The 11,328-nt window shown below is 40.7% G+C and overlaps 1 protein-coding gene across 1 annotated transcript in view; it reads left to right on the top strand.

The window, feature by feature from the left end:
• The first annotated feature begins 10,358 nt into the window (after positions 1 to 10,358).
• GPT2 (glutamic--pyruvic transaminase 2) overlaps positions 10,359 to 11,328 on the top strand; it is a 43,523-nt gene continuing 42,553 nt past the window's right edge. Inside the window, exon 1 of the mRNA XM_026652850.2 lies at positions 10,359 to 11,056. Within this exon, the coding sequence (XP_026508635.1) occupies positions 10,709 to 11,056 (348 nt within the window). The 5' untranslated portion in view covers positions 10,359 to 10,708. The remainder of the gene's footprint in view (positions 11,057 to 11,328) is intronic.

Here is an 11,328-nt window from a genome sequence, read left to right as displayed (position 1 = left end):
GGTATTCCCCACGAAAGCTTATGCTCCAATACATCTCAGCCTAGACAAATCCACACAAGAGGTCCATTTCCTAGACACTACTGTGCTAATAAGCGATGGTCACATAAACACCACCCCATACCGGAAACCTACTCACCGCTATACTTACCTACATGCCTCCAGCTTCCATCCAGGACACACCACACGATCCATTGTCTACAGCCAAGCTCTAAGATACAACTGCATTTGCTCCAATCCCTCAGACACAGACAAACACATACAAGATCTCTATCAAGCATTCTTAAAACTACAATACCCACCTGCTGAAGTGAAAAAGCAGATTGACAGAGCCAGAAGAGTACCCAGAAGTCACCTACTACAGGACAGGCCCAACAAAGAAAATAACAGAACGCCACTAGCCGTCACCTTCAGCCCCCAACTAAAACCTCTCCAGCGTGTCATCAAAGATCTACCTATCCTGAAAGATAATCCCTCACTCTCACAGATCTTGGGAGACAGACCAGTCCTTGCTTACAGACAGCCCCCCAACCTGAAGCAAATACTCACCAGCAACCGCACACCATACAACATAAACACTAACCCAGGAACCTATCCTGGTAACAAAGCCCGATGCCAACTGTGTGTCCACATATCTATTCAAGTGACACCATCATAGGACCTAACCACATCAGCCACGCTATCAGGGGCTTGTTCACCTGCACATCTACCAACGTGATATATGCCATCATGTGCCAGCAATGCCCCTCTGCCATATACATTGGCCAAACCGGACAGTCTCTACGCAAAAGAATAAATGGACACAAATCTGACATCAGGAATCATAACATTCAAAAACCAGTGGGAGAACACTTCAACCTCTCTAACCACACAGTGACAGACTTGAAGGTCGCAATTTTGCAACAAAAAAACTTCAAAAACAGACTCCAAAGAGAGACTGCTGAACTTGAATTAATATGCAAATTAGATACAATTAACTTAGGTCTAAACAGAGACTGGGAATGGTTGGGTCATTACACTAATTGAATCTATTTCCCCATGTTAAGTATCCTCACACCTTCTATGGGTCATCTCGATTATCAATTCAAAGGTTTTTTTTCTCCTGCTGATGATAGCTCATCTCAATTGATTGGCCTCTTACAGTCGGTATGGCTACTTCCACCTTTTCACGTTCTCTGTATGTATAAATATCTTCTTTCTGTGTGTTCCATTCTATGCATCCGAAGAAGTGGGCTGTAGCCCACGAAAGCTTATGCTCAAATAAATTTGTTAGTCTCTAAGGTGCCACAAGTACTCCTGTTCTTTTTGCGGATACAGACTAACACGGCTGCTACTCTGAAACCTCCAATACATCTGTTAGTCTATAAGGTGCCACAGGACTCTTTGTTGCATGTTATTCAAGGATGGTCACTTTATGCATCTTCCTTTCCCAGTTGACTGTCCCATAACTATTAGTAGCAATCATAAAATGAGGGAAATTAAAAGACAAGCTTACTCTTATTTCCAGTAAAGCATGGGCTAAGTATGAATAACAAGAACTGGGGTAATAAAACAGGAGTGGAATTACATACTGTACACATCTCACTGAATTAAACTATCTTTTATATACAACCAAAACATTTTTTAAGATTTTAAAACAGAGACTATACAAGTCCTTTGCATCCAGAAATCCAGAGCAAGAAAACTTTGGGGGTGAGAAGTGAATTTTGATTTTGCTCTGTTCTGTTTTACTTTGATGTTTGTTTATTTATGGGTGCCTTGTGCTTCAACCTCAGTCATGCACATACATGCTATTATACACTTGCAAATTCAAAATAGTTTATTTGAATCCATTTCAGTCTTTTTTCTAAATATTGTGCCTGGTATCTGTAGCAAAAAAATCAGTAAATTTATTATTATTTTTTTTACTATGATTGTCCGGTAGATTGTTTTTATTATATTAGTATTTTTGAGGGGGGAAATATAGGGAATAAGTGTTTATATACCATAATATAAATGTATTGCTGACCAAATTTCTTTTTGAATAAGCTTTCTAAAACAATTTGACAACATTATTTAAATGTTAATTTCATGTTTGAAAACTAGGTCAAGAAATAGCTCTTAGTCTGAAACTTGAATTGTAAAGGGCATTTTTCCCCTAAAAAATTTTTTATAGATGAGTTCAACCTCTGGAGAGAAAAAAGAGGGTGATAGTGACAATACTGACAACCTTAACTATAGCCTTGGATGACTTCTCTATATATTGTAAAGGGTGTAATGAAAAAAGAGGAGGGAAAGTCTCTATGGAAAATTCACTTTGAAGATTATTGTTTAAGACAAACTGAAGTAGAGCTGCCAACAGTATTATAGAGCTGTACAAGGACTGCAATGCTTCCACATGGGTGGCAATCCATGTATTGTAAGGCTGGCTCTGCACACAATGCAACACAGGAAATTTGGAGTTACATCTCTATTTTGGACTTTAATTCACTTTGTGTTGTCTAGATATTGAAGAAAATCTTAGGATAAAGGTGATCTTACTAAGAATCTTATCTGTGCTTTTCCTTCAGGCAGAGAAACATTGGGGCACATTGGAGGATACACTTTTTAAAAGCTGATTTTTTATTGTTATTGCTAGTTTATTGCTCAGTTAAAGTAATACACTGATGAGCTGGCTTGATGCAGTCGTTTAGTTCCCGGTGGAAAGGAATCAATACAGGGAGTGAGGTATTTAATCATTTACCAGGACAGCACAGGTTGTTTTTTCCACTGACTAGATTAAAAAGACACTGTTCTTTCTTCATTTCTGCTAAGTGACAGACTTAAGATGGTTGTGCTTACTTTTTAAGGCAGACTGTGAAAATGTACTATATGTCCTATGAAAAGCTACACAGAATACAAGACATATAATACTCACTCTCATAAGCAGTTTACTACTGGGTGACCTTCTCCTGTTTATTCTGAGGGAGTCCACATACTGATTTGTTAGTACAAAGAAGACATAAGATGAAATACAAACTATGGCTCAGGAAACAGAGGGCTATCCCCACCCTTAGCAATTATTTGAACCACAGGCCCAGATAGCCTCCTCCTGTAACAAAGTCCACAGGAGGATTCTGGAAAATATCTGTGGAGATCCCCTTGGAGAGATTCTCTCTCCTCCCACTCACACATATACTGTTGAGGGAAGAAATTGCCCACCCTTGGGGAGGGAAAGCTGCTGTCCTGCTCCCAAACAGAGTGGTTCCATGTCCACTTTTGACCCAGCATGCCAGTCCCTACTTCTCAAATCTATGACTCCAGTGGAGCCACACTGCCAGGGACTGAGCACAAATGCCCTGCCTGAGGGCTCTTAAGAAAAGATAATATAGCCCAAGGGTGGCCATATGGGGCTGGAAACGGGGGATGACTTCTATGACTCTGGACTTGTCACTAGCCTGCCCAGCACCTCACCTCATCCCACCCCTTCGCTCTCCAGCCCTTCCCTCAATACAGTCCCTAAACCATGGAGAACCTTTTATATTATCTAGAGAAGAGGGGCACATGGTGCCATGGAAGCAACTGAGCCCCTGTCCCACACAGGGGAAGGGAGAGAGTTCCATGCAACCGGTAATCTCTTTTCATGTATCTTCAGTGCTTAAAAGGGGTCTATCATAATCTGCAAGCAGTCTAAAGTAATGAAGTCAATGTCAAGCTGCATATGTGAGTGGTATGATAAGTCACATGACAATGACAAATATCTATTCATATTTTGTAAGATGTATGGTATAAGGTAAAATAACATAAGAAAATTATAAAATCCTAAATGTTAACATACCCAGGACCAGAATTGACTGATCTCTAGGATTAAAACATGCTCTCAGAAAAACACAGATTAGCTATTCTAGGTCACACTGAACAAGTTTTGATTCTACATATAAAAACAGAATAGACAGAGTTTTTATGCTGATGCTGAAAATCTAGGTGATAAGCTCTTACATTATACCCAAAATATCCAGTTCAGATTCAGGCAGGTTGTCAGGTCAATTGAAATCTCCCCATTGTTGCTGTCATTCCTTTAGGGATTAGTAACACTAATTTCATCTCCTACTTTGTCCACAGTTGCTGGTGTAACAGAGACCCCTCAGAGATTTTCTATTCTTTCCTATTGCTTCTAGTTTTATTCAGTCTTTCCTCCTTGTGCCCTACCCATTTCTTATCCTTGCCTATAAGTTGTTTTGGACAGATGCCATGGCTTCTCCACCTCTTCCCTTTTTTGTATTGCTGAATAAATTTACCCATCCATATTAACTATCAAGTCATGGTTTTGATTATTCCCAGGTTTCAGCTCTATTAGATCATACTCTTCCATGTTTGCTAGCATCTGTCTGCTGTGCTTCGTGTACTGATATAAAGTTACTGAATTGCCTACCCATTCCTTATTATTCCCTTCCTTGAGTGTACATTGAAGCACAGATTCTCAAAGGTATTTAGGCACCTAGAAGTTAGGTGCCTAAATGTCTTTGAGGATCTGGGCCCAGGTCTCTGAGATTGACTATTCTCATAATGCATTCAGATTCAGCCTGTAGCATGTCATCACTAGCATAGGCCTTTCTCCATACCTGCATAAAAGGAAAGGCATGTTTATCTTTGCTATAAACTGGAATTGTAGCCAAAGGCACAAATCCATGCTATGCAGACAAGAAATTTCAGAGTTTTGTTTCTGAATCAAGATTAGGTTCAATGAGCCAGGAGTCCTATGCTGCTTCTGTTACAAGAGAGATGATTTATTTATTTATTTATATGAATAGAGCCCATACATAGCAGAAACTGTTTTGTCATACAAGATTTCAGAGTCTTTAACAAAAACAGTAGTGTCCTGCTTTGCATGAAACATTATTTAGTGGAGAATAAAAGTAATACATAAATCAATATAAGTCTATTAAAATATCATTTCTATTAGAACAAAGCATTAATGAATTATATACAGGATGCTGATAACGTTCAGTTCAATTCAACTATACTGTTACCATCAAAACAAAAAAATTTTCCCTTACTCCACGTAAAGCTGCTGGTATTCATTCTTTAAGCAATTATTCATTACTGAGACCTGAATAATGCATGTAGTTTTCAAGTGTTTTCATTACTTTCTGGCTTTCTTCCCTCTTTATGATTGTGTCCCTTAATATATTCAACTGTTTCACATTCAAAGGGAGTTACATTTGTTTAATACATGGTCTAGCAGATTCTGTTTATGGAGAAGACAACTCTAAGCTCTGAAAGTCAAATACTAGCACCATTTCAGACAGCAGACCTGGGCCCAGTCCAGCATCCAGAAAGACACTAAGCACATCCTTGGAGGTACTCTGAACCCTTAGTCTTCAATAGGAATTAATGGCACTCAGCATATCAGTGGAACTGCTAAGCACCTTGATGGACTGAGACCCATATGAAATGTGCCTCACAAGAACTTGATATAGAAACCGAAAAAGTGATGACACCATTTCCATCTCATTTCAAATCTCGTATGAAAAGTCTTTTCTTGTCCTTGCCTGTTCTTCTTTGTGTCTCTCTTTTATTATGTCATGTAATCTGAACGCTGAAGTGTTTTGGAATTAAGAGTTTTTCCTTCCTTTGATTTATTGGAACGCTTTTATATAGAAATTTACTAAAAGAAGCCTCTGTTACACTACAGAATCTCCAAGTGTAAAAGTACTAAGAACAACACAAATCTAATAATTATAAATTAAATTATCTAATCCACAGATTAGGAAAAAGAACCACAGTATACGTTTAAATAAAAAATGCCCCTTTTCCCTTCCCATCCCACCTCAGCTTCATCCCTCCAGATGAAAGAATTATTTATTATGTGCAAGACACTCCAACTGGAAATTGGCAGTTTTTCCCTCTCTGTATGTTATCCCTGCCTGAGGGGAAATGATGGAGGCCTTATGTTTCCAGGGTAACTTTCATAAAACATGTATACAATACGTGCAGTTTCACTTCCTCTCAGCAGCTTTAGTCAATCTAAAAGAATTCTGTTCTTTAGTCCAGAGAGGGGCCTGTGGACCCATGGGATGAAAGAGTTTTAGGTCACATCTACACTACAAACTTTGGTCAACATGAGTTAGGTTGGTGTACAGCCGCTGAAGTTTATATATCACTCAGGTGTGTGCATACTCAGCTGCTTGTGTTGACAATGTGCATACTTACAAGGAGTGCTTGTCTTACTATACAGTGCTATGCACTATGGGTAGGTATCCTTGTGTGCTATGCACTGCCATCTGGCACAATGCCTTTTGGGACATTTTTGCAGTGTTTTGTGGGATAGGGATTTGCCCACGGATTTCTGGGAGATAAAGCTCAAGTTCCCAGCATGCAACTTTTCCCATCCAATAAAACCTTCCACATCCCATAATTTTAGCACCATTTTTAAAAAAACCTCAAAGAGCCTGAACCCCAGCTGGATATGATTCTCAACAAGGAGGAAAAGATATAAAAATGAAGAAAGGAGGCCCTAAATTTCTTCTCCCCCTTGTTTCTACTCAGGACATCAACAACATTTGAAAGATTAAGGAAGGGTCATTGAACTGGGGGAGTGGCCTGGCTGAAAGAATTCAACCAGACTGCTGTAAGCATATGGTGAGAGAAACCTTTTGCTTTAAATTCACTTAGCTTGTTAAGTTAGATTTTAGTTTGTGTTTTACCTTTTGTTTCTTTATAACCAATTCTGACATTTATGCCTCATTACTTCTAATCTCTTAAAGTCTATCTTTCTGTACAATACCGCGTTTACAATGGTGCCAGTGGCACCATGGCACCTGGCCCGCTCCGCTTGAGGCCCCAGGCCCCACCAGCTCTTCTCTGCCCTCATGACATACATAAAGGCTAAAACTATCCATATACCATTATTATAAGCATGTGATTTGAACTATACAGCTATTCATAGTAATTTGGTGGAGGTCAATCATATGAGAGCATGTGCTAGATGTAGCTGGTCATTCTTAGGGTGACCAGACAGCAAATGTGAAAAATCAGGACAGGAGGTGGGGGGTAATAGGAGCCTATATAAGAAAAAGACCCCAAAATCAGGACTGTCCCTATAAAATCGGGACATCTGGTCACCCTAGGTCATTCTGCACATCAAGGCTTTTTTCTAGAATTCACTGTCCAGACTCATACAATCGTTTGTGTTGCTGCTGTTTGATCTTTCCATCTCAGCACCAGTTTAAAAGCTGTTATTCTTTAGCTTCTTGTAACTGCAAGAAAACCAAATTCTCTCTCTTACCACTATAGTGAGGACATGGAATAAGGGAATCAATGTAGAACTTCCCTTTGCTAAACACCACTTGCTCCCCTATGTGCTCTATTATGGAAACTTGTGTTCATATGATTTGCACAGAGTACACAGACTGCTGGTTGGTCATGCCAGCTGATCACATGTTGACCAGTTTGCAAAAAGCAGTCACAATTGACATCTATACATCATGAGCTTGCAATGAATGTACGCCATGGGTAGTTTGTTTCTGTACGACAAAGAGCTTTTTACGGAGGACCAACTACATAAGGATATTTTGCCCTCCTGTAGGGGATCACAAAACATTTTACAAATATTTATTAACTGAACATCACAATAATCTTTGTTGGAGAGATGACCGTTAGCCTCATCTTACAGGTGCATACACTGAGTCTGAGCGACTTGCCCAAGATCACAAAGCAAGTCAGTGTTTACTTTTGGGGTGAACACCTGACTCAACTAATGTCAATGGAGTTTTGTCATTAACATCAGCAGGGCCAGGATTTCAACCCAGGACTCCAACTCCACCATATTATCTGATAGACACCACCACCTCCCCTCAGATAAAAGATTTATATTTAAAAGTACATTAAGAGGGATGTACTATAGGTAGACGAAGGTATATTTATAATCATAATTATAAAACCGGCACTTTTTTACCTATACTATAAAAAAACTATATAATTACACCTAAAAGAATGTTAAGATTTTTCATTATTCCTTTCATTTTTTATCATTTACTTTTTGCATTTCTCAGCTTAGAGAAGAAAATAAAGCTATTCATTTTCATGTCATGTACATTTAATTACAATTCATTTTCACTTTCATGTTAACAAGCCCTATTCCAATGCAATAGTGCATGTGTTACAAACTCAGAGGATAGTATTTATTATTCTTAAAAGCATTTACTGGAATTATAAACAATTAAAACATTTCTATTTGAGCAAAGATTATTTTAAATCACTTTTATTTTTGTGCAGCAAATTTGACCTTAGTGTCTCTCTAATTCAATTTGAAACCTTTTATTTTAGAATGTTATATTGATCCAGCAGCAAACTAATAATACTTTGATCTTTTTCATTAGTAGTCAAAAGCAGGCTTCAATAAATGTTCATTTTTGGATATGTTAGTGAGTCATTGCTTTAAAGGAATGTTGTCAAAGTCGACAGGCCCCAAATGTGATCTCTCCCCTTTCAAACAATAAAAAAATAGTATTACCATAGTCTTAAAATCCATTCTCCAGTATAGAAGAGGTCATCAGCCTATACAAGACAGGCTGCAAATATCTTAAAAAATGAATGTTTGTTTGAACTGCAACCAAACAAATCCTCCTTCCCAGGAACCTGAATTCCTAACACATGGTGCTCCCCTGGGTCTCTTGTTGTTGATTTTGTTTTTTGTGGGGGAAGGGAGGACTGTGCTTGTTAACCCTAACAACATAGAAAGTGTAGTATACAACAACAAACAAAGATTACAACACGTTCACAAAAGAACATTGCTAAAGAAGGTTGGAGGAGTGAGTTTATTGTAGGGATGTAATAAGCATCTCAAGGAAGAGAGTAAAAATACCAGGAGAGTCTTTGCAGCACATAAAGAAGGAATCAAAAGAAATTTAGAGCTTACAACATTATATCGCACAGAAGACTAATAGCCTTGGTGATGTGGACAAAGACAGAATGAACCAACCAGCATCTCTATCTTATGGGACAGGGAGAGCAAATACAGCTAAAACAGAAAATCCCCTCTCTTCCCCAGCAGCTTTCCTTCTGTACATCAGCTTGGAAAGAAGAAAACAATCCCTACCTCTGAGCCAGAACAAATGAGAAAGGGCCTCGTCCCCTATAATAGCTTGGAGAGGGACCAAAGAGACCACATGCACCTGTCCACCTCCCTCTTCAAAGCTCTCTTTCCTGCTCTTGCTCCTTCTCCCCCTGAAGTAAGTGGCCAAACTCCAGCTGATTTTAATGAAAATACAAATGGATCCCCCAAGAGAAGAAAAGAGCCTTCCCCTTCCCATTAGCTAGTAAGAATAAGGAGAAAGAGAGAGAACCTTTCATTTTCTGAGAGAGGGGGAGCTGCTAGTCTAGGAGAATATGCTGGAATGGCAAAATGAGTGCCTGAAATTGCTACTGTTTCCTTGAGCACCTATTGTAATTGAATGTCTGTTCAACCTATGAACTGGCTAATCATCATCAGCACCCGATGGATGGGGTGATATATAGATGAAACAAGAAATAAACTAGAAAGTCAAGTTAAAATTGAAATTCCAAGGAGACAAGAAGCAAGGGCAGGAGAGAGGGGATCTGTTTTTGCCAAACGGACAGGGACAAAAATCAGCAGATAAAAGATATCGAAAGATTTCTAATAAGCTAAAACAACAGAATACCAAAAACAAAAAAATTGAAACAAAAGGAGTATAATCTAATACTGTAAGTGGGGTTTTGGGAGCCAGTCTTGCTTTGTAACCCTAGGGAAAGCATTTTAACCTCTCTCACTATCTCAGTTTCCATATCCGTGGACTGGGAATAACACTATTACTTACCCCAAATGTCTGTGTAGTTTAACGAACATCTGTAAGGGGCTTTGGGACTTTAAGATGACAAATGCAAAGTAAGAGTGTTTCTAAAATGTAAGTGTCCTTTTAAACTACTGCCTTAGTCGGTCCTGGTTCCAGGATGATGCAGCAAAGGCTCGCACCAGCCTCCAAACCTGCGGCCAGCTCCAGCTCTCATCGAGGATACCAGATATCTATGCTGGTCGTCCCCCCCCCCCCCAACAAGGGGTGGTAGGAGGGTAATAGCTCCATTATTTATTCGGCAGTCGCCACCTTTATTTAATACCCTACGGCATCTTTTAACGTGCATCGGCTCCCTCCACCCCTTTCCAGCCTACAGCCGACACAACGAAGATACATGACGTACCCAGCAGTGCTTTGAGGGGACTCTGGGTATGGTAGTTTGCTGCCTCATCACCTGATGCTGTGGGCAGGCGCTGTGGAGAGTTTGTAAGAACTACAAACCCCACCAAGCAGCGCGACTGGTGGTCTGGCTGGTGCAAGCTCTGTTACTTTTGCATGCTTGGAAAGCGGGCTACTAGTAGCAGAGGGTTGAGCGTGTTGGTTTGCAGTTCTGAGCTAAATGGCTTTTCCCGGGACAATGTATTAATGCAGAGATCCTTTTTGCTTTTATTTTAATTTTTTCCCCAACGCTAAGGTGTTGCAATGGTGGGATTTATTGATAACCTGGTGGCATTACAAGATCAGTTGTGTCTATTGCAATTAAGTTTCAAGAATCTGGATGTAGGGGAGACTGCAGAGAACTGAGCATGCACTTGTAACTGTGCTTGTCCACCGGAATTGCTTCTGGTTGCACCTTTTATTTGTCTGTGTAGATTTTTAATATTTCCAATTTGTAAAAATAATTTATTGTTATTTGGAAGCGGCTACCCGCCAGGAGCATGCATCGGTTTGCAGTGCTTACCAAGCAAACTGCGGCAAGCCCGGGCTGTAAAGGGCCAGGGTCCTGCAGGAATGGAAGGAGAAACGTGGCTTTGCGATGCATTGCCTCGCTGGTGGAGGGGAAACAGCACCAGCAGCGCTTTACCCAGCGTACTCGCCCGGGGAGAGAAGGACTCGTGCGTTGGAACAGCGCTGCTAAGGCCTCTGCAGTGAAAATCAACGAGAAGACAAGCAGGGAGAAAATCCTGACGCTGGAGTCCATGAACCCCCAGGTGAAAGCGGTGGAATACGCCGTGAGGGGTCCCATTGTCCTGAAAGCTGGCGAGATCGAGAAGGAGCTGCGGAAGGTGAGGCGCATGGCGAGGCGGGGGTGAGCGCTCGGGCTGATTCCCAGACCACTTCCCTACAGTCCTGGGTGCCGGGCAGAGGGGGATGGGCGACCCCCTTTGTTCTTCCGGCCACTTGGCCAGGTGTTGCTCTCTTTCTGCCGGGGGCCGTGCTGGGCCAGCCCCTGGCCACTCCTCCGCTGCAGCGGCTCCTGATTGGGGCTGGGGGAACCCAGGAAGGAATGCACGTTCCTGCCCGTCCCCTCCTGCACGTTGATAATCAGCGGCAGAAT

Source organism: Terrapene carolina, unplaced genomic scaffold, assembly GCF_002925995.2.
Source record: "Terrapene carolina triunguis isolate 2854851 unplaced genomic scaffold, T_m_triunguis-2.0 Scaffold130, whole genome shotgun sequence".
In the NCBI taxonomy this organism is placed as follows: Eukaryota; Metazoa; Chordata; order Testudines; family Emydidae; genus Terrapene; species Terrapene triunguis.
The sequence above is the reverse complement of the archived record's forward strand: the minus strand, read 5'-3'. Positions and strand labels throughout refer to the sequence as shown.